Source organism: Balaenoptera acutorostrata, chromosome 1 (genome assembly GCF_949987535.1).
Source record: "Balaenoptera acutorostrata chromosome 1, mBalAcu1.1, whole genome shotgun sequence".
Classification (NCBI taxonomy): Eukaryota; Metazoa; Chordata; class Mammalia; order Artiodactyla; family Balaenopteridae; genus Balaenoptera; species Balaenoptera acutorostrata.
In genome coordinates this window covers 136847231-136871335 of record NC_080064.1, presented here as the reverse complement: position 1 = coordinate 136871335, position 24105 = coordinate 136847231, and the positions used below count along the sequence as shown (strand labels likewise).

Genomic DNA, 24105 nt, shown 5'->3' with positions numbered 1-24105 from the left:
TGTTTTTTTTGTTTTGTGGCCACACCATGTGGCTTGCGGGATCTCAGTTCCCCAACCAGGGATTGAACCTGGCCCACAAGCCCGGAATCCTAACCACTAGGCCACCAGGGAGCCCCCCCTACATCTTTGTATTTTTATGTAATTTAATTTTATTATTATGTGATACATGTTCAAAGTATAAAATCTAAAAAAATAAAAGGATACACAATCTCCCCAACTACTCAATTTCCTGCATACTATTTTTAGTTCTTTTTTATGTCATTACAGAGATAGTCTATGAATATACATACGTATATAAAATTATTTATTTCCTCACACAAAGTATAAAATACTATAATTTTATTTAGTGCTTTAGTTTATTGTTTGATTGTCTAACTTTATTTCACTTCATAACATTTCTTGGTGTTCTGTTTATTTTATGGTATATGGGTTGCTGCATTCTATTGATTGCATATTATTCCATTTCATGGATGTACCTTAATTTACTTAATCAGATCCATATTAATGGATATTAAAGTTATTTTCAGTCTTTTGCTCTAACAAACAAAGCTTATGTATAAATCATTTTATACATGTGCAACTACATCTGTTCAATAAACTCATGATAGTGGAATTGACAATACCCATCTCAATGAATTTTGTAATATTCTATAATTCAGTCTTAAGACTAATGCAGACTGGCAACCTCCTTGATCTCTGTACAGATTACAAAAGTTTCTGGTACCTGTGTCATATACCTTCCTAGACTGCAAAATCCTTGAGAATAGGGACTCTCTCCCGCTCACACATCTTATTTCAGTGACTTAGAGAGAGAAAATGTTCAACAAGTACTTGTCAACCATTAAATAGGTTGTTGTATCTTTAGGTTTCTTCTTTATCTTCTGGCCTATGAAAGTCACTCATCTCATATGAAAAGATCTGCATATAGAAGTAATTGAATAACTACTTACTGATCAAAATTGGAGGAAAATTTCAAATGTTTTTCAGATCCTACATTTTATGGGCACATTTGTGGTAGCGAGGTCAAAGAGGAAAGTGAAATGGGAGGAAAACTAGTGAGAAGTTGGCATAGAAGGGCTAGCTCCTGGTGAGGTGTGTTAAATTAATTAAACAAGGAGGCCATTACACTGAGGTGGCTCTAATGCCATGGTGGCCTGTGGCAGCAAACCAAAATCTAAGCCTGTCAATGTCTCAAGGTTATGAAATTGAAACCAAAGGGCAATCAGTCATGAACAACCAACTTGGCTTTAAGCTATAACCAATTAATAATTTCCTTACTTTGCTTCTGCCTTTTCTCTATAATCAAGTCTCTCCCCAGCTGCTGTTGGCGGAGCACTCCTAAACCCGGTTTGGCATTACCCGATTTGAACTGATTTTTGCTCAGATAAACTCTTAAAATATTTAATATGCCTCAGTTTATCGTTTAACAGTTCAATATGATTTTCTTATTTTCTGGAATATTTTTGACAAATTATAATCCTATATATTACATTTGAAAAGCTATAGAGAATAATTGAAAAAACAACCTTATATCCTCTGCCCAGCTTTATCAAATCATAACACTTTGTTTTATCTGCTTCCAGAGTTTGTCACTAGAGATTCAATTAATGTCCCTTATGTATGTCCCTCCAACATCATTCTCCTTCCATCCTCCCTATTAGTAACAACTATTCTGAATTTTAAAATTATTATTTCTATACATTTGTATATAATTATAACTATAGTTGTTGTACTATTAGCAAGCCACTTCTCAGATGAATCAATTGTGAAAACTAAGGGCCAAGGATTTGTTTTCAACTTTTCAAAAAGAAAAAGTTCATGAGAAAACCAGTTTAAAGATTTCCTCTTGGTTGGACTGTTTTAATTTTTTTGAAAAAGCAAGGGAAAAAAGAGAAGAAAGGAAGAACAAAGGGAGAGCAGAGATGGGAAAGGAGAAGATGGGGTGGGGGAGAAAGGAGGGGAGAGAGAGAGAGAGAAGGGAGGGAGGAAAGAGGGAAAGAAAACCAGTTAAGGGTTATTAGGATGGTCATAGGGCTGTATGAAGGCTGTTGCCTGGTTAAATGTGTTGTTAAAGGTCACAAGACTGATGGTTAGCCAACATTAAGGTCTAATACAAAATTGCTCAATTGTTTTTTTATCAGGAATAGTTACTTGACAGAATGGGCTACTAATCACATCAGATCACAAAGTTCTGCTCCTGCCCAGGTTTGTGATGATCTCCTTATTACCATATATGTATGCAGCCCTAAATAAAATACAGTGTTATTTTGCATATTTATTTGGACCATAGCACATTACCCTGCAATATACTTTGTGGTTATTCTTCCCTCATCCTCCAAGACACTCTTGTCTACTCTTCTCTGGAGAAGAGGGAATTGATGCCTGAGACTTACTCAAGCAGAGAGGGAACAATGCCACGTTTTAAACAGATGAAAAAGATTTTTTCATGACTCATGTCTGAGGGATTTGTTCTCCCATGATGTGTGGCAAGTGTCACTGGAGCTGTTACACACAACTGCACCCATCAAGAGGACACTGGGGGTGGGGGGAGGGGGAGGATTAGGAGACGAGGGGACAGACGGGAGGGTGAGACCATTTAGTGGGAAACTGTGACTTCTGGAGGCTATTATCTCCTTTTTTTCCTCCTGTTTTTCTCTTCCTCTTAAAACATTTTGATTTTATTTAAGGAATTATTAATCCTTTGGGGACCAACTTGGGAAAACAAAGTCAGAAGTTATAAGGTTTGTTTTGACTGAGCAATTCTGTTGAAGAGCTGGGGAGCTGAGAGAGGGTTCCGTGTAGCGTTGAGAACTTTGCAAACCTAACGTGTGTAGCCGCAGGAAAATCTCATTAATTTGGACCTCACTAATTCCTAATTATGATATACTTAAAAAAAAAGAAAAAAAGGATTATCCAATCTGGGCAAACTGAATTTATGAAGCAGACTAATAGGGGAAATGAGATGTTATGATGGATATTTTGTATTTCAGAAAGAAACATTTTCAAATACAGTTTAGAAAAACTCGTTTACATGCAAACAATTGCCTTATTATGTGCAAAACAAAACAAAAATCTCTCCACGAAATCTGGTTCTCAAAAGACCACTTCTTTATAACGTAAGTCAAAATGTCAATTTTCCTATTTTAAACAGGAAAGTCACAAGATATAATAAAACATTCTCTAGACACAGTGGTTAAGGGACAATAATAAAAAATCAACCTTAAATAGGCTTTCTGGAAAAATCCAAAGGTTTGCCATGAGAAATGGCTCTGTGGAGGTGGGAGGCATTGTCTTCTTTGAGCTCTTTGGTTTCACACAGCAACCTCGTTCTGAGCAACGGGTGAAATGAATCATGCATTGAGGAAGACATAATTCCTACCCCCAAGACTCTTACAGTTTGGTGTTAGAATGACAGAAAAAAGGAAGAAAAGCAGAAAATGAAGAAGAGGAAAAGCAGGGATGAGAAAAACACTAAATGCTCTCAGCGGAAGTCCATGGGGAGCTCTTCCTACACCCTCAGCTCAGACCCCGTAGATATGAGCAATGGTACTGATTGGGCAGTTGGCTGTCTCCTGTCTGTCCCAGCTGCCAGTTTCCACTGCTCAGTCACCCTGACTACCAGGGATTTATTTGACAGCCAAGAAGTCCTTTTGTTTGGCATCGTCTCTTTTGTAGGGATATGTCTCTGCTGATGCCATCACCATAGAAAGGTCTAAATCCCTGGGAGCAGTAGGTGAAGGAGGAAAACGCCATTACAAAAACAAAGGCCCAGAAAGTCCACTTGGGAATTTCAAATCCTTACTTCATGTTTCCTACAGCCAGCATGCCCTTGAAACATTTAGAAATAATAGTATATGTTCATCCTTACTCTCTTCTGAGTCTCCTAACCAGAGCCGTTAGAAATTGCTTCTTCAGTCAGAGGTGTCCAATAGGAAGCACTGAATGGCCATTAATTGTCTTCCCAGCCCCATTTGTAAAAGGCACAGAAAAAAACAAATGACCTACACACCTCTATCTACACACACTAACAAGCAAAGCATAGAACTTATAGAACAATATTTTTCTTTCTTATAGATAGCAGGTGATATCTTTTCAGAGAGGTTGGAAATTTCCAAAGGTAAGATTTGTACTAAGTGAACTTAAATTCCATTTTTACATAATTCAGAACTATGTGCTAGAAACTGTGCAAGACATTGCAAAAGTGTTATTTTGAATTTTTATAACAACACTTCAAGATAGATAATACCATCCTCATTCTTGCTGTTGAGCAGAGGCTCCAAGGGGTAAGTCATATAGTATTTGAACGCAGGAGGACCTCACTTTTCTTTTGACAGTTGCCACTTTGAGTTGTTTTTCATCAAATCCCCAGACTACCTAAATCCTCGGAAATTCTTCCTTTAATGAAAAGTATATTATTCTAGGAGTCAGGTATCATGTTCAGGAATAAAAACCAGTAGAACCCCCAGAGACAGGCACATAAATGTTATAGGAACCTAAAACGTATACTTGATTGTTCTTTAAAAACAAACTCTTTCACAACAAGGAAAAGCAGTATTACAGGGAAATATCTCTCTAAATTATTTTTGTTAGACTTCACGGGGAGGGAAGGGAAATGTGGGAATGAGGAGGTTCTCATAGTTGGGGCAAGTGACTTCTTTTCTATTTGATAGGCAAACTAACCCAAACACACACCAGGGGGAAAAAAGGACTACAGCCAACAGGGTGATTCAGGGGAAATCACTGAACTTGGAGTCAGAAAAGTTGGCTGCACTGCTCTCTCCATTTCTTGAAAGCTGTGCAACCTTGAACAGATAATCCGACAACATCTAATTTGTCAGGAAAATAAGGATAATAAAATCTTCCTTTCTTAGTTTATTGGTTTGTGAGAAGATTCAAATGAAATGATAAATTTCCAAAATATATGTATTATGTATATATACACAACTTTGAAAGCAATAAAGCGTTATCCAAATGTAAGATATCATTTTTATTACAAAGAATGAAGTCATTGGAAGCAGACTAGAGAAAATGATGCAATTTAATCCATTGCTCTGTAGTCTTGCCAGATACCAGGTATTTGAAGTATGGGAGATAGCAAGGGTTTACATGAAATAGGAGATCATCATTTACTAAACAAATGAGCCAGGCTCCAAATAGGTGTACTTGTACTTAAAATATTTATGTTGCCAGTATTTTATTTTATAATAACAGTGTTTCACAAAGCATTACCGTGGAATTACCTGGGGTGCTTGTTAAAAAATGCACACCCCAAGGCTTTGGCAGTCTCTCTAAAGGGGGGAACCCAGGTCTGCTCCCTTTACGAACTGCCCAAGTGATTCTGAAGGACACCAACACTTAAGATTGAGTACAATATGGAACATCCTTCAAGATAAATCAATGTAAGTTACAAGGCTTTTACTCGAAGAAGACTTTCATTTAATACAACTGCTTTGGTGTATAAGGCATTTCTCCTTCTTTGTGAGGACAAGCTTAGATTTCCCACCCTTCAAGAGCCACTGAGTGCCACAAAATGGGACCATCTATGGTTGGGGCATAATCTCATCTCTGAGGACCTGGGTACATAAGGGCAATAGCCTCATCATTATTTCCTTTGCTTCCACTGACTTCTTTTTCTTGACTAGACCATAGTCATGATAAATGCAGTGATACAAATGATAACATTTGGTGTTTGGTTTAAGAAGAAAATAAATCCTGCATTTTCTTTCTGGGGTGGGCAACTTGAAATTGACAAGGATATAATTATACGTAGCAGTACGAAGCTGCAGCAAGTGCTCCCAGTTTGAGGAGAAAGTATATATTTACTTTCAAAGTAGAAAATGATGCTATAGCAATTTCTTTGCTTACTCAACCAACATTCCTAAGACACCTATAATTTGCCCAGCACTGAAAAAGGAACTAGGAATGTAAACATGAACAAAATGCTATGGAATAGAGGTAAATAAATAATAATGACTCCCCCGAAGGATAGTTGAGAAAGGGGAGGTTTTAATAAAATAGAAGATATTGTTTTCCAGTTTGGAAATAGTCACGTCTCTGTTATTGGTATCCCTGTTGTCTTCACGAAGAAAAGTGAACTGCTCTTCTCTGAATGTCCCATTTGGAAAGCAGAGGTGGGAGACCCCCCCCATCACTGGAAGGCCTGCACTCTGGCCTGACAAACCCTACATGCATCGATTGTGCCCATCGGATGTCTTGTTGGGTAGATGCTGAAGTGATTGTAGAAGGGTTCCTGAAGCAGTTCATTTCTCAAGTGAAACAAATGGATCGTAAACATCCCAAGCCTTTCCCCCTTTAGCTGCTTATAGAGAAAGAGAAGTCTTTCATCATAAGAAGTTGAGTTCAAGGGACTGACAGAAAGGGTCTAGACCATCTGGCACTCCGTGAGCATGAGGCAGAAGTTCTTTATCCAGGTACTGTAATTCCAGCTAAACCTTCACAACAGACTGTGGGAAATGGGACAGAAAGTCTAGAAAGGCTGGGATGGGAGAACCAGACAAGGTGTTTTTCTGGCTTTCTCCTTCCTGCTCCATACGGTCTTCCCAGCGCCCTCCCACTCGTGGTGGGCCCCCTTTTGCACAGTGTTCTCATTGGGTTCAACATCCTAAGAGGGGTCGCCATGCCCTACAGGATCTCGTCCACCTGCCGCTGCCCTATCTCATCCTTCTAGCTCCCATCTCCCCTCTCCCTCACCACCGCAATACCCTGGTTTCAGACACATAGAACTTCTTACCATTCCTTATCCTCTAGAATTTCCCCCTCGATCATAGTTTAAGACCCACAGGGAAAGCTTCCTGGTCTGTTGATCCTTCCCCAACTCCCCAAAGCTCCTGAGCAGAAGAATTAGATGCTTCCTCTTGGGTGTTCCCACAGCTCTTCTACCACAAGCAAGCCATTTCCCATGTTGCATTATTATAAATGTTTGTTTTCGTGGGCATATTATAAGTCTTGTAAACAGAAGGACTCTCATTTTTTTCCTTTTCATGTTCCCAGCATTTAGCACAGTTCCAGGGCACATAGTAAGCCCCAATAAGTGTTTGCTGAGTGAGTGACTGACTGAATTAATAGAGTCATGCTACTCCCACCCCCCACCCCAAAGCATATTTAAGAGTATTTGTTCCTGATCCTCCTGCTTTAACACACATCCCTGCCAATAAGACAGCACAATTAGCCTGTGAGGGAAAAGGAGCAATCTGAGAATGATTTCCGAATGAAATGTGGTATATCTCTAGCGTCCATCTCTTGGTGACTCTGTGGGAATAGCCTTCCAAGGTTTTTGTTTATTAGACAGTCTAATAAAGCAACAAAGCTCTCAGGCTTTCTGATATCCCCACCCTCCGATTCTAAGAAGAAATAACTTCCTGACTACAAGATCGTCTCCATTCACATCTTATATAGCCTTTTCTTTCTCTTTTTCATTTACTCATTTCACAAATATTTATTGAACACTTATTACATACCAGTTAGTGTTCTAGGATCTGGGGCTATAGTAGTGAACAATAATCCCTCATTGACCTTTTTATTCTAGTGGTGGAAAGAGACTTACTAATACATAAGATAAATGAGTAAAATATAAAATATGCATGGTCATGATAAGTCCTAAGGAGAAAAACATAAAAGAGGGAAGGGAAACAAAGTTTTAGGGGAGTTAAAATTTTAGATAAGTAGTCAAAGGAGGCCTTCCTGACATTTGAGTAAAATTCTGAAGGAAGCAAAGGAGCAAGACATGAAGATACCCAGGAGAATAGCATTCTAGGCAGAGGGAACCACGGGGCAAAAGTCCTGCGGTGGGAGTGTGCCTGGCATGTTCAAGAATTAGCCAAGAGCCACTGTGGCAAGATTAGAGTGAGCCAAGGAAAGCATGTGGGAGAGAAAGTCAGGAAGGTAAAGGTGGTCAAAGGAGGCCATGGAACTGAGAACCCAGGTGTGGGAAGGACCCAGTGTGTGGATGTTGAAATCAGTAAGAGTTATGCCAGGAATATTAGGTAAAGTGACTGTGAGCCAGGAGCTAAAGTGGTTAAAAAATCGGGGGAGGGAGTGAACTGAGGGTCAGAAGATGACAGCTGCACTGAGGGTGGTGAGTGCTTTATTCTGTTGGCATTAGATTCAAATGTGGGTGATTTCAGGGAGGAGGCAGGGAGAAGAGTTTGGAAGTGGCATTGAGGAGACAGGAGGACATCTGCTCCTCTCCCAGGCCCAGAGACAGGAGGGGTGTGAGAGGGAAAGTAGGAACCAGTGGACCCTGCAGGGAGGCAGAATCCTCAGGGTTTCAAATGAGGATGAAAACGAATGGAAAGCTCAGAGATGTAATGGATCTCGCTCATGACTGACTTTGAATATCAGAGGGTCCAGAGAGGATTTTGGGGTTTAGAGAGAGTGGGAAATGGAGGCAGGAAAGGTAACTTTCCTTACTTCCTCTAGTCATTCTCTCTCTGTTTTCAGTTTTATTTTCATCTTTTCTAATTTATCTTCCTATTTTTTTATTAGTGGTAATTTTCTCTTTCAATTTCCTTCCTGTATTATCATTCTTTATGTCTCTGAGTCTTCCTTCTATATTATCTTTTAAACTTTCCTTTGGATATTGGTCATCTTTTTTCTCAAGCTTTTCTCTTTTTTTTTCTTGATTTTCAATCCTTCTCTCTAGGAATGATCCATGTGGTTGTTTGCTCTAAGGATGCTTTGAAAGCCTCTGAAATTACTCCAGGAAATATGCTGCCGGTCGAGAATTGTTCAGCTGTCTTACATCCTCGGCACATAAAAATGATCCTTTCCTCACCTGGACTTTGACAGGTTCCATCCAGTGCTCCAGAGTGTCAGCAGTGACGTTCTCAGGAAGGATTACGGGATCGCTAGGGGGGATTATACACGATGGGGAACACACTGCACCTGAAGGAACAGAAATTTACAAAAGAGACTTGAACTTCCCACATCTCAGTCTTTTACATCTTGGAATCATTAGCTTTGATTTTTCTTTCTTTTTTTTAATTGTTTTTTTCTTTTCTGCTCAATTCTTTTTTAAATTGATTAATTAATTAATTAATTAATTTATATTTTTGGCTGCTCTGGGTCTTCATTGCTGCACACGGGCTTTCTCTAGTTGCGGCGAGCGGGGGCTACTCTTCATTGCGGTGCTTGGGCTTCTCATTGTGGTGGTTTCTCTTGCTGTGGAGCACAGGCTCTAGGCACGTGGGCTTCAGCAGTTGTGGCTCGTGGGCTCTAGAGCACAGGCTCAGTAGTTGTGGCGCACGGGCTTTGTTGCTCCGTGGCATGTGGGATCTTCCCAGACCAGGGCTCGAACCCATGTCCCCTGCATTGGCAGGCAGATTCTTAACCACTGTGCCACCAGGGAAATACAAAAACAATTGCTTTCTACGTTGTAGGTCACCTCATTAACATGGTCATAGGCAGGGTCGATACTCATCTACTGTGTACCTGTAGGGATACTCCTACACTAACTAGTAAAGAGCCACTTCCTCAAGTTAACTCCCCTGGCCCAAATGCCCTTTCTCCTTCTAGTCCAATATAACCCCTCCTCTGGAATCCCTGAATCTCTGTATGACTCAGCAATAAGAGATCTAATTCCTGGTCTCGTAGACCTCCAATACCCCACTCCAGGACTCTGGCCAGCCAAAGTCTACCTGGATTGGTTGATGCCTTTTAAGTACTTTTAATACCATTTCTGCTCATATGATTTCCTGGAAGCTTATGACTGCAACATCTACTACCTAAGAACTTTACTAGCTGGGGAAAAAATGGCCCAGAAATCATGAAGGTGGATTTATAATGCCCGCTAGACTGAAGATCATTACACAGGCAGCCAAGAAACCTATGTGATTAAAAGAGGAAACAAGGGGAAATCAGAAGCAGAGATTTTGGTCATGTGTTGGCCTTTTAAAGGAAAATCTTGCTTTATTTCTTTGTATGTGGTGTCTTAAGTATCTTCTAAAATTCTATTCAAAGAAGGCGGACTCTCAGGGTTCTCTATTTCCTCATCTAAAGATTTTGATGATCTCCAAGTTGCTTTTCAGCTCACACTTACTTCTATTAATGTTTTTTGTTGACTTACATGACTCTTAAGGACTCTATATACGTGTGCGTGTGACATATTAATGTAAAAATTAGAGGGTGGGGAGATAAGAATTTTCTCATGAGACACCACACAAGACGCATGATCTCAGCATTCCGCTACTCCTTGCCTGACCTTAAGATTTCTCAGTGCAAAGAGCAACTTGAAGATGGTAAAGAACATTCTCAGAAACTAACAAGCTTTCTCATTAACTCAAATTATACCTACTGGCATTACAAACGTTAGAATGACTTGGAAAATTACTCCTTGCTTGTACAATTCAAAACTTCGGGTTAATCTCACAAAGTTTTCCACAGACAGCATCTCTTTTCTATGATGCTTAAGTCCAGCCAGAGCAAATTTAAGTCAACTTGACTTTCAATCGGCCCTGGCCACAGAGACTTTTAATTTCAATGACTGCATTAAGAAGTTACCCCTAGGTTCTGGAGCCTAATCCCCTGTACAGAAGGAATGGCTGCTGAGCCAGGCAAGCAAAGGCAATTTCAAATTGTTCCTTTCAGGAACTCTCTGCTCCAGTAACAACAGCAGAGAGAAGGGAGGAGGCGCCCAGCACATGCGTGGTGTGCGTCTACACATTTCCACCTTTCCTCTTAGAACTACTACTCCTGCCACAAATCAATCCACTTTTCAGCCTGCTGCGAAGTGGGTAACGTGACCAGACACTATACAAATGGCTCAGCAGCGGCAACAACATTACACATGAGTGGAGGAATAAAAAAAACACAAATTTGTCATAAATTTCATTTTTACTGAAGCAGCTAAGAGTTAACTTGAATTTGTATCCACTCCTCAGGGAGAACAATGAATCTGATTCAAGATCCAGCCAGTCCTAGTTAAGGATTACTTGGGAGCAGAAGTCAGCATCCCTTCCCAAACATACCAATCCTGTATCCCTGTTCACACTTGTACTCCACGAAATTCAGCTCCGAGGTGGGTGGTGGGCATTCCCCTTGCAGGTTCTCACATAACTTGAACTCCTCGGTCCACAGTCCCTCCTTCGTGCAGAGGATGGGAAGCTAGAATATCAAAAGTCAAACACATGTACCTTATTGTTTTGCTAACTTCCTTTAGAGTGGGGGAAAAGGTGGTCTGATTAAATGGTAGTGTTCTCCAACTTCTAGAACCTGGACTAAAAGACAATATTGAGATAATAAACCATGTTGTTTCTGACCACCGCCTCCCCCCCCCCCCCCCCAAAAAAAAAGCCAAGACAAGTTTTTGATGTTTTGATGTGAAGGAATCATGAACAATTTTGTCATTAATAAAATTCATTAACAATGTGTTTTCCTTTGGATGTAAGGACACGGTGAGCTATCAACAGTAGCCCATGTATTCTGAGATAGTTTTTGGAATTTTTTTCCCCGATGGTGTTGTTTTGCATTGATCCAGCCATACTATCCCACAGATGCTGCTTGTGGCAAATGTCAGATTTTTTTCAAGATGAGTTTGAGCCCGTAAAACTAATTCATAATTTTTCTGGAGGTGCTTTTTACCTTTCTGCTTGAATGGACACATCATAGATGCTTTTGATCTCACCAAAGTTCTAGTCCCTTTCTCCACATGTATGCTGGTTTGTGTAACTCTTGGCTTCACATCCCCAGAAATCACAAAGTATACTATAGGCAGAACACAGAGAGTAGCACTAACTCACAAACCCCAAGAAAGTAAGATTTTAGAATTACAATAACTCTCCCTTCATCTGGCCAACTCCTTGACTCCTTAAACAATCAGTGTAAACAGATGTGTTGATTTCTAAGGGGTCTCATTTCATGGAGTATTCTTTTCAAATCTGTCCTGCAGTGTTTACCTTGGAGTACTGGACACTGACATAAAGGCATGTTCCAGGAGAGCAGTCAAGGTCATTGATCTTTGCCTAGGAAGTCTGCTTAACTTCCTGTCTCGTGTATGTGTGTGGTACTTGAAAAGATTCTAAAATAAAATTGATTTTAGTCACATAACCACGATAAGACTGTGGTTTTTGCTTGAGACCTCTCACGCCAAAATCCTAGGGAGAATAATAGTCAAACAACGCATTCGGCTTTGCCTTTGCTGAGGAATTCGTGTTTCTGTTCAGGACTCTGTTCTATTAAAAAGTGTAATACCAGCATTTCTAGCCAAGTTAGATCAGAGGAAATCACACTGCCAAATCAGAATCACAGCATTTTTGCAATTTACCCAGGTACCCAACCCATCAGGTTGTTCTTATCCAAGAGGAAGTTCTGAAGTCAGGAGAGAATATTCCAAAAACGTGGTCTCTTCTGAATTCCCTATCAAATAATATCAACACCCCTGGTTAGAATCCCAGCTTGGTAAGGCCCTGCCTGTTGCAATTCATTTAGATCATTTCTACGGAACATTCTTGGATTGGTCACCAAGACTAGAGCACAGCCTGATCCAAAATAAAGTTCAAGTCATCCTTACCCTTTTACTTTCCTCGTTACAGTTGAGCACACACTGGCTGTTGAGCTCAAAGCCGTTGGTGCATTCATACATGCCTTCAAAGACAGGAGAGGGGGGCTCACATACCACTGGGACGCAGCTGCCTTGCTCCCAGATTCCATCTTCCAGGCACTGGATCTTCAGGAACTTGCTGATAAGACATAAAGCAAAATAGCCCATCAAAGTCCCTCAAGGAGGTTATGGGAGAAGACTGGACCCTCAGTAACATGGGCTAAGGATTAGCAAATAGACAGGGGCAGTTGGGTCTCGTTAGCCAAATGTCACACCTCTCTAGTCTAATTTCTAAGTCATGGAAGTAAAAATAGTAATATGCATGTAATAGCAGTGATCACATTAGCTGTTATATAGCAATATTTTGTATATTACTATCCAGAGAGTTTTTATAACTATCAGAGCAGCATCTAGACTTTTTCAGTTGGGTTTTCATTAAGCTCTTCATCTTAGAGCAGTCTCACACCCAAGTGCACTTGGAAATACCTGGTAGGATGGAGTATAGAAATGATTATCACACACTCAGGGGACTATCCGGAAGTCATTTGAGGATCATCAGTGTTAATATGGTAATGTAATCAATGAAGCTGCCAATATTTATTGGTTCTCCAAAGAGGGGAGAAGATAACAGCAGTAGGGGTCTTCTTAAAACAGAGGCTCTTACCCTGAACTTCAGAAGGGCAAGAGCCTCAGTGGAAATTACTATGGCCATTTTGTTTGCTTACAAGTCCAGTTTTTTCTTGGAAATCATTCATAGCTTTCGTGAGATTCTTGAGTAGACACGACTCAACAGTGTCCTGGAAGAACTGTCCTTCCTTCGCATGCACAGATGTGGCCTCCAACCAAAGAGACTGCATTTGTGATGGACAGTAGTCAACAGAATTAGGTTTTGCTGCTGCAAACTCCATCCCCTTCCCCTTCTAACTCACTGCCAAACTGAAGGTGCTGTCCATTTGGCTGTTTTAATGTATCCACTTCTGATTCAGAACATAAGATAAGCTTGTGATTTTAAAATAGAAATAATCCTTTGACCCCTGATTCAACCACATGGTGGCCTTAAATTTCTATTTTCCAGTATCACGATGTTCTTTTTAAATTTAAATATGCCCACCATCTACACATGTTTAATGGACTATCATACTTTTATGCAATGACCCCTGCATGCTTCTCCAGTATTCTAATATTATACTAGTACAACATTTATCACATTATTTTATAAATGTGTACATGTCTGTCTTTCCCACTAGGTTGGAAGCTGCCTGAAGGCAAGGACTGTGTTTTATTCTTGTTTTTAATTCCCAAGAACTAAAAAAAAATCTGTCTTATATTAGGCATTAATCAAATATTTGCCAAATTGAATTATTTAACCAAAATTCACAGTGTGTTAGGCACACTTCATAGCACAGTATATATTTTAACAAAGTGAACCATCAGAATATCCCTAATGAAGTAGTATTATCATTCCCATTTTATAGATAAACATACTCAGAGATGTTAAATAATTTGACCAAGATCCTACAGCACAGAATGCAGTTGATTTCAAAAAATTTAAATAAATTTTAATAGTTTAACATATTTTAACAATATCCACTTAGATATTCGTGAAGGAGTGTTTAACTTATTATTAAATAGTTATTTAGATTCATACCTTTATTCCCAGTAATATTTTAGGATAGAAATCTGATTTTATGACTGGAATTCTTTAGCATCATAGTTTATGTGGACATATATCTACTATCTGTTAATGATAAATACTATTTTTGAGCTGTATTTCAGGTGTTTGGAAAGACACCTACATACATTATTTCACTGAATCCCCCAAACAGCATTTAAAGGTAAATATTATTACCCACATTTCAGAGAAGGAAACTGAGCCTGAGAGATTTAAAGCTAGCTCAAAGATCCACAGTAAAAGCTGCAGAGAGGGCTTGGACCCAGGTCATCCTGCTGCCGAAGCCTGTGGTCCTTCCTGGGTCAGGCTCAGCTGCACCTCTTATGCTATACAATCCACTTTGAATATCAATAATGTCTCTCTCCTACTGAACAGCCCTTTATCCAGATGCCACATTTATAAGTGTGACCAAAAATAGAAGATTCATTTGAAATTTTTGCATTGAGTAATAAATTATGTATAGAAAATTGCACAACTCAGTATATAGCTCAAGAAATTTTTACGTGTGAATACATCTGGGTGATCACCACTCAGATTAAGGTACAGAGAATTTCCAGCCCCCCTAGAAATCCCTCTTCCCAGTTGAACCTTCCCACACCCCTGCAACCCACACTCTTCTGACTTTCATCAGCTTAGATTCATTTTGCCTGTTCTTAAACTTTATATAAATGAAATCACACACTGTGTACTCTTTAGTATAAGGCTTCTTTCCCTAAAGGAAGACGACATTTTATTTATTTATTTAGTTAGTTAGTTAGTTAGTTAGTTAACATCTTTATTAGAGTATAATTGTTTTACAATGTTGTGTTAGTTTCTGCTGTATAACAAAGTGAATCAGCTATATGTATACATATATCCCCATATCCCCTCCCTCTTGCATCTCCCTTCCACCCTCCCTAACCCACCCCTCTAGATGGTCACAAAGCACGGAGCTGATCTCCCTGTGCGATGCAGCTGCTTCCCACTAGCTAGCTATTTTACATTTGGTAGTGTATATATGTCAATGCTACTCTCTCACTTCGTCCCAGCTTACCCTTCTCCCTCCCCGTGTCCTCAAGTTCATTCTCTGCATCTGCGTCTTTATTCCTGGAAGATGACATTTAAAAATGTCTTCTCTAATCGATTTTCAAGGAAGCGTATGCAGTTCTTTTTACTATAACGAAGTTCATTTTTGTCCCTCTCCTAGGCTGGATAGTCTACCCTTTTTTCACACTACAGAGTTTATATTCTCCCAGGGACTCTCTCCTTTCTATCACCTCCCACAGATGAAATCCTTCCCCTACCTCTGCTGAACTGTCATTCCCCAGCTGGAGAGAGCAGGCAATACCACTGACACCAGGGGAGAGGCAAGGCTGTAAACCTTGCATGTCAGCATGGTCATAAAGGAAAACCCTTGCTTGGCCAGGACAACAATATTTTGACTTCATGTGGTATTTTTCTCTGAATTGGTTGGAACGCTTCAGCCATGGAAACAGTCCTCCCTTTTCTTGCCCGGAGTGGAGAGCCATTCAAGAATGCCGATTTCATATATTTCCTTGCCAGTTTAATAACCTCAAGGATGAGGGTAGAGAGATCAAACTTGGCTGGGGAAGAGTGAGTTGGGTGTTGCGGGTGGTACCCAGGTAATGTGACAGGCCCTGTGCTGCAAATCACCAGTCATATCGGTGATAAGGGAGGAAGAAGGCTGTAAGGAGGCAAGGGAAGCAACACAGTTCACATGGGTGCCCCTGGACCCCGGAGGAGGCACTACAGGAAGGGGCGGGGAGAGGTTGGGAGAGAGTCCTGCTTCCCTAGGAAATCCTGTTTCCTTCCTGCAGGGGTTCCTATGCCCCCTCAACCTCACAGATTCTCCTTACAGTTTCATCTCCCTTATACAGGGGCTGTCTTCTGCATGTCAATCAATCAGATGACACAGTTCAGGCCCAACCCTCAGACTTCTCGCAAAGCATTTGATTGGTCAGTGTCACTGGCTCCATGTCAATGCCTGTCTATACCCACTTAGGAAATGACTCTTGAGATCACATGGTATGGAGCTTGGCACTTGAGTGTCATGGGCTGGTTCTGGCCTTTGTTCAAAAAGGGACTGAGATTGTGGTAGGAATTCAGGGTGTCCTGTACTCCTCCCAGCTCCAGGAAATTTGGTTTCCACATCGGGCCCTTGAAGGGGACTGAAGCCTATAACAATGGCAGAACTTTAACCCCCAGCGGTACCAAAACTGCCTCTGCGTTTCTTCTAGTTTGGTGATCTTGAGGAGTAACCTCTGACCCTTATAAAATCATTAATGAAAACATTGGTTTATTCAGAATGGTCCAACTCCTTCGCATAAAGTGTATGAGTCAAAAGCTAAGGGACACTTTTTAAGTCATGAAATGAATAGGTTTGCATTTCAAAGAATGATGGCATTGGATATTAGACAAAGCACACAGGCAGGCCCTCACCAGGGCAGAGATTCCAAGACTTTTCTGATAGTCCAGTGCAAGTGCCTTTCACTTGAAATATTCTATTTACGGACTATCAGCTCCCTGTATTTTCTTTATCCCAGGGGAGTAAGAGAGGCTAAAGTATCTCATTTTACAGGCAGGAAACTGCACATTAATAACTATGAGGTGACTTGCTCAATGTCACAGATCAAGCAAGTCAAAGGCAAAAGCAAGAATAGAACTCAGAGTTTTGAAATCATAACATAACACCCCAACATGGTGTTGGAAACACCAACAATGGTTTCCAAATGACATTTGTAGACCAGCCCCATCAAAATCATGTAGGAACTGTAGAAAAAACTAGCTTGCCTAAATCTCCTGGAACTGCCCTCACACTCTATATTTTTAAATTTGTCAGCAGTCTTAAAATGTAGCCAGGTTGGCAAACTACTAAAATCTATGCTACTTTCCTATGCTAGTAAAAATAAACCATAGGTGTAGAAATCAGAGAGCAAAATCACCCACCTAACAACACCGGCCAAAAGGCTGGATGCTTAGCAAAGACCAAACATGACAGTTACAGCCAGACAACTTACTCTGTAAGTGGTACCATGAGGGTTTGGGGGTAGGGGAAGGTTTGTATTTATTTTCCCTCTAACTACTCCAGACAAATCACCACAATTTCCAAGTTAGAAGATGCTTTTTCCAATTTCCAGAACTTGTGGTATCCACCTAGTGCCGAAAATCCAGCTGTGCTCTTTCTGCTTCTTACATCATTGCCAGAAATAAAGATCTTGTAATCAAAACTTGGCTGAAAGTTTGATTGATGTTGCTTGAGACACACATGAGTCTACCCCATCCTTCTATCACCACTGCAGGGTTTTCAAAAGTAATATTTATTTTTCATTGGAGAAAATAAAAGTATGATTGTTGAGTCCAAGGGAATTATCATGTCTTTACTGATCAAGGGCATCTGGTGTCTCCAATGAGTCGTCCCTCATGAGTAATAATAATAATAACAGAAAAACAATAAAATATTGAGCACTGAAATGCTAGGCATTGTACAGAAGGATATATATCCATATCATTTTACCCTCAAACCCATCCTGTGTGATTACGGGAGTTCTTGATTCCCTTCTCTCCACACATGCTCTTCTGTAATCATCCCCAGCTCAGCAAATGATACCACCATCTACGCTGTTGCCCAAATTTGAAACTTAGGAGACATCCTTGATTCTACTCTTTGTCTCAGTCTTACCTTTTTCCCAAGTGAGTATGATCTTATTCAATCCATCAGTAGGTCCTCTTAGTTTTACCTCCCAAATATCTCCAGCATCTGTTCCCATATCTCTTGCATCTCCACTGCCATGAGCACTAGCCCACTTTCCCATCTCTCAACTCCTTACTGGAGACTTCACTTCTCCTCTGGGCCCTTTCCTACCTAGTCTGCAAACATCAGTCAGAGGGATATTTTTGTAAAAACAAATAAATAAATTAGAACATGTCATTTTCCTGCTGAGGACATTTCAATTGCTTCCTGTTGCATGAAAAATAAAATCCAAACTTTCTCACTCACGAGGTCCTGCATGAGTTGGCCACACTTTCTCTGACCTCATCCTACGTCCCATTCATCTTACTTAGTGTGCTTTGTCCACACCGGACCTAGAATCCCGAGCACAACTCAAGCTCTTTCCTGCCAAAGGAAGTTGGTACCATTCTCTCTGCTTGTGATGCTTTTCTTTTTGTTCTTTTCCTGGCTGGCTCTTCTTCTTATCTAAGGATAGTTTTTGCCACCCAAGAGCATCCTTATTTTATACCTCTAATGGTTTTGGGTTTTAATTAAAGCACCTGTGTATTTTTGCATAGAATGCATACTCTGTAATTATTTTGTGTGTTGCCTGCCTCGCCCACTGGGATGCGAGCTTGGTGAGGGCAAGACCTTATTTTCTATTATATCCTCAGTGCTCAGCATAATGCCTGGTACAGAACAGGTGCCAATAAACATTGGTTCAATGAATGTATAGATGTTTATTTTATAGATGAACTAAGTAGCTTTCGAAAAGTAAAATAACTTGTCTGAGTTTACCTAATGGCAGAGCAGGGATCAGTACAGGCATACCTGTTTCACTGTGCTTTGCTTTACTGCACTTCACAGGTATTGCACCTTTTACAAATTGAAGGTCTGTGGCAACCCTGTGTTATCAGATGATGGTTAGCATGTTTTTAGCAATAAAGTATTTTTAAATTATGTACATTGTTTTTAAAGACATAATACTATTGTACACTTAATAGACTACAGTATAGTGTAAACATAACTTTTATGTACACTGGGAAACCAAAAAATATTCATGTGACTTGCTTTATCATGATATTTGCTTTATTGCCATGGTCTGGAACCAAATCCCCAGTATTTCCGAGGTATGCCTGTATGCCTGTGATCTGTCTGATGCCAATCCCTAAGTCAAAATCTGGAAGCACTAGTGTTATTAGAAATGGAGCTGCAGATAAATGACTTCCCTTTACTTTGTGCCTTTGTACAGAGTATCTCAAAGTCTCACCACACAGAATATCCCTAAAGAGGAAAGGTAAGGACAAGGAGTAACTGCCTTACTATTTCCATTATGTAGGTTAGGAAACCAAAGCATTAATTGGCTAAGCGTTTTGCAGGGCACGTGGTCAGTTTCTGAAGTGAAATTAGAAAGCTTCTTCACTCAGAACATTCTAGGCCCTTGCTGCTTACAGGGTGGTTCCCAGAGCAACAGCACTGAAACCACCTGGGGGCTTAGAAATGCAGAATCTCAGGCTCCCACCCAGACAGACTCAATCAGAATCTGCATTTTAACAAGATCCCCAAGTGATTCCTATGCACGTTAAAGTTTAGGAAGTAGTTTTCTAGACCATTTTAAAAGACACGGTCCTCTACCCCACCCCAGACAGAACCATCAGTGCTTCCAAGCTCCAGGCCAGCTTTCCTCTTAACAAACTGCAGACCTGGTTTCTCAAGCCAACATCCTAAATGGAGAGCAGCAGACTCCAGGCATAGCTAGTCCACAGCCGATCATAGTTGTTCTTCCCTCACTCACACCAGGCCTCCTGAGGCCCATTCCCAGTCCTCTTGACTGGACAAGCAATAGTAATCAGCAGGGTCATCCCACCGGACCCATGGGCTTTGACCTTTCATTTTTCCCTGACTCATAAAAATGCTTACAACTTACAAAGCTCCTCTTCCATGTAAAATAGAGCCTCTCTGTCAGAATGAGCAACCTGCTAACCCCTAAAAGCATGGGGTCAATTCTACTTCAAAGCTCCACCCCTCACTTCTATCTTTGATCTTCCTGCTGCTAACTCTTCGTCTCCAAATTGGCAGATGTGATAATGCCCTGGCCGTAAGTCTGAACCCCTACCTCAAGTTTGGGGCCACTTCTTCATGTCTCATTGCCTAAACTGTCCAACCCTCAGCCTCTCTCACTTCAACAGCCCCCATTGAACCTCTTTTCTACCAGTCTCTTGGCCCCTCTCATGCATTCTTCACACAGCTGACGGAGCTATCTTCCTACTAAATCTGCTCAGGTCACCTCCAGACCTAAAAACATCCTGAGGTTTCTCCAATGCCTGCAATTTAAACCTTAACATTATTCCACATAATTCTACATCTATTCCCTTCAGGGGGTGTTTGAGGAGCTGGTGATTACACTGAAATGCAGGGGTGAACTGGGTCTAAAACATGGAAACCTTAAATAGGAATCTCTTGCTTTCATTGTCTTTCATCATTCAGTTACAGCATACCTCGGAGATATTGTGGGTTTAGTTCCAGACCACCGCAATAGAGTGAATATCATAATAAAACAAGTCATAGGCACTTTTTGGTGTCCCAGTGTGTGTAAAAGTTATGTTTACACTATACTGTGGTCTATTAAGTATGCAATAGCTTTTATGTCTAAAAAATGTACATGTATTAATTTAAAAATACTTTATTGCTAAAAAAAAATGCTAACCATCATCTGAGCCTTCAGTGACTCATAATATTTTGCTGGTGGAGGATTTGAAATATTGCGAGAATTACCAAAATGTGATGCAGAGACACGAAATGAGCAAATGCTGTTGGAAAAACAGCACCGATAAACTTGCTCGATGCAGGGTTACCACAGACCTTAAATTTGTAAAAAATGCAGTATCTGCAAAGCATAATAAAGCAAAGAGCAATAAAATGAGGTATGCCTGTATTTGTCCATTCATATGTTCAGTCAACAGATACTCATTAAGCACCCAGTATGTGCCCATACATTACATTAGGTCCTGCTGTTGTAGAAACAACTATTAATACAATAATAAGGCCAGAAGACTAACCTGTGGGAACCCAAAGAGGGACGTAAGGAAGAATACCAGGAAAGGAATGCTTAAAGATGGGTTTGTTAGAGGAGAAGGACCTGCCAGGTAGAAGGAGCAGTGCATGCAAGAACCAGTAGTGTGAAAGGCAGTGTGTGTTTGAAGCCTTAGTCTAAAGTTTAAATGGAAAAAAACAGGCCTATATGTGGCCCCTGTGGGGGAAAAGAGCCTGGGTGGGACAAAAGTCTGGCAGAAAAGGGCCACAAATTGTATGAATTCCACTTCAGAGGGTAGGATCTCTCATTTGCAAGGAATCCTTTGGCTATCTTCATAAAGTTTCTAGTTGAAGAGTTCTTCTTCTAGATATTGTTATATTCCTATTCCTGGTCAGTCCAACTCACAGGCCTCATGAAAATTGCTCACAGGATGTCCACACATTCACACCCTCACCGGGGAATTCACGAATCCATCACTGCCCATCATTGTTGCTCTTCCAGAAAGCAAAGCTCTTTACATGGCTCCTTGTCCAGAAGTCACAGCAGTGATAAGACCTGAATCCACTAAAGAGTTATCAGAAATTCTGGCAAGTTGTGACCTACATAATGACTTCAGAATTTACACAGGTGAACCCTGCATTTGCCTCATCCCTCTGATGTGGGCTGGAATGGAAAGGCTGATTAACCTTCTCTTTGCCAGTTTTCCCTGAATGAAGAGGAAGAGTCAGAGGTCACAGTGACCTTCAGCAGGTTGCTAGTGGCTTCACTGGGTAATTTCCATCAGGAAGATAGTGTGCAAAGTGGTTAAGAGTAGATGACTTGGAATCAGGAGACTAATGCTCAAACTCCAGCTGTGGCTCTTCATAAGTCTCTGACTTTTAATAAGTCACCTAATCTTTCTTCTCTCAGTTTTCCTATCTGAAAAATGGGGATAATAATAGCTTCCTTACAGGGTCTTTGGAAGATTTTATAAGTTAGTGTATATAAAGCATGTAGTACAATGACTGGTACATACAATGTTCAATAAGCCGTGGAAGTTATTAGCTCTGATGACCAAAATCACTCTCTCTCTCTCTCTTCCTCTGTGTTCCCTGTGTGTGTGTGTGTGTGTGTGTGTGTGTGTGTGCGTGTGTGCATGTATGAGAGATACAAGTGTGGAATGTTAGCATTCTACTCAATCTTTCCACCCTACTTAATTCTTCAGATTTTTGTCCCACCCAGAATCTTTCAGGAGACAGTTCATGAATTAGCTGGGCCTGACCTGACCTTATTACTAAAGAAAAAAGGCAAGCTCACAATCAAAATGTTCACTCAGTATGCTGAAGAAGGGCTTAGAGGGAGCCTGAGACGGGATGGGGTAGGAAAAAGGAAGTGTAGAAAGGGCATCAGGGAGAGAAATTGTGAGTTGAAGAACCTAATGGTTTATATATAACAACCCAGCACTTACTCATGTTAGATTTTTAAAATTATTTTTCCTGATTAATAGAGAAATCAGTGGTCAATATAATATCAGAAGAGAAAGGACAGTTTTACAACAAGATGCTCCCTAGCTTGGGATTGAAGGTCACAGGGAAATCTATACGTTCATCAAATGCTCTGTTCAAAGTGAAGGCTGCATGCCAATCACCAGAGCCTGTGAAGCCTGCAGCAGCAAGCTGGCCTGTGCCCAGGTGTGTGTGTGAGTGTCCAAGGCTTGGAGCAGAGGTTTAGTCACTTTCATGCCAAAAGAGGCTGTAGTAAATTAGCCTAAATCTCACATTATCCTACAATGGCAAGAGAATTGAGGATTCCAAGGATAAACTTCGAATGTATTTACTATAAACACTAATTATAAAGCCAGACAATGTCTTAATGGAAAGAAAACAAATTTCTATTTCTCACAGATGCATGAGTGTACATAAAGATTACCATGTGTCCCTTAATTGCCAAATCAGAGCTAACCTGTGTGTCTCTATATACATAGGTTTAGCATCTAGTCATGTATGTATATGCACAGTGTTATGACACAGAACTTACAAATGAGGTATATTATTTTACTGAATTTTTAAAATTACAAATCCAGGGTACTTAAGGAGTTTTAGCATTTGCCTCAACTGCACATTTCATTTCGTTAGCCAAGTCTTTCTTTCCTTTCTTATGGTAGGATAAAATCAGTTGAACCTCAGAGAATTGAGCTATGGTTCAAAAAGATCAAAAGAGACTAAAAATCTAGGTAATGTCTCCAGGACATGCCCTTCCCTTCTCCTCCAAGACCAGCCTGACTGTATTTGCCCACCCTAATTTTTGAAGTATGTCCAGCTCTATCGTGCTGACGATTTAATTTCCATTTCTTTTTCTCCACATCCCCCTTTTTCCTTTTCACGGTCCACTTGAAGCCACGGTAGTATTTGTATAACTCACACTGGGATGAGATGAAACATTCAGAGGAGGTTCTGATTGGTGGAGGGAAGTACATGTATTTTTTTTTCTTTAATTTAATGAACTTTCTCTTTCGATGTGTGTGTTTTCTTTATAGACAGGGGAAATGCACTCCCCTACCGCCCTGGTAACTGAAGACCTATACTTCCCACTTGGAATGCCACCTTCAGTCTTTCTGGTCTCTATGTTGTTTTTCTGGGGCAAAGGAACCAACCACAGGACAGGAAACAACAGCCCCTGATAAAAATGTAGCTGAGTATATTCCTTGCTAAAGAAGAAGATTAGCTGTTAAACACACCAAAAGCAACAGTCATTTTACAAAGGAGTATTAACCTGCTGGAAATGATGATGATGATGATGATGATGAAACAGCAGCTACTTCTGACTTGAAGCTTGATCTAAGAACTGTGCTCAGTTCTTTATATCTACTGTCTCATTTAATCCTTAAAAATATCTGTAAGTATCCCTCTTTCCTATTATCCATCTGGTAAATAAAAATAGTCATGTTCAATAGAGATCAGTGACTTGAAAGGTCAAAGAGCTAATAAATAGCAGAGTTGGGATGTAAATTTATATCTCACTAACGCCAGAACCTGCGTAATTAACCACTAAGCAAAGAGATAAATCTTGGACAAAGGAAAGCCTTCCTAGAAAGCTGACTAAATTTTCTTCTTCAGACATTTTAGAGAAGTGCTTAATCTTTAAACTCAATTCTA

At 40.3% G+C, this 24105-nt stretch overlaps 1 protein-coding gene across 1 annotated transcript in view; it reads right to left on the bottom strand.

Annotated features, from left to right (window-relative positions):
- Nucleotides 1–24105, bottom strand: part of PAPPA2 (pappalysin 2) — a 320327-nt gene that overhangs the window by 41565 nt on the left and 254657 nt on the right. The window contains exons 17-19 of the mRNA XM_007165366.2: nucleotides 12527–12695; nucleotides 10986–11121; nucleotides 8795–8904 (exon numbers count right to left, since the gene is read on the bottom strand). Of these exons, the coding sequence (XP_007165428.1) occupies nucleotides 8795–8904; nucleotides 10986–11121; nucleotides 12527–12695 (415 nt within the window). The remainder of the gene's footprint in view (nucleotides 1–8794; nucleotides 8905–10985; nucleotides 11122–12526; nucleotides 12696–24105) is intronic.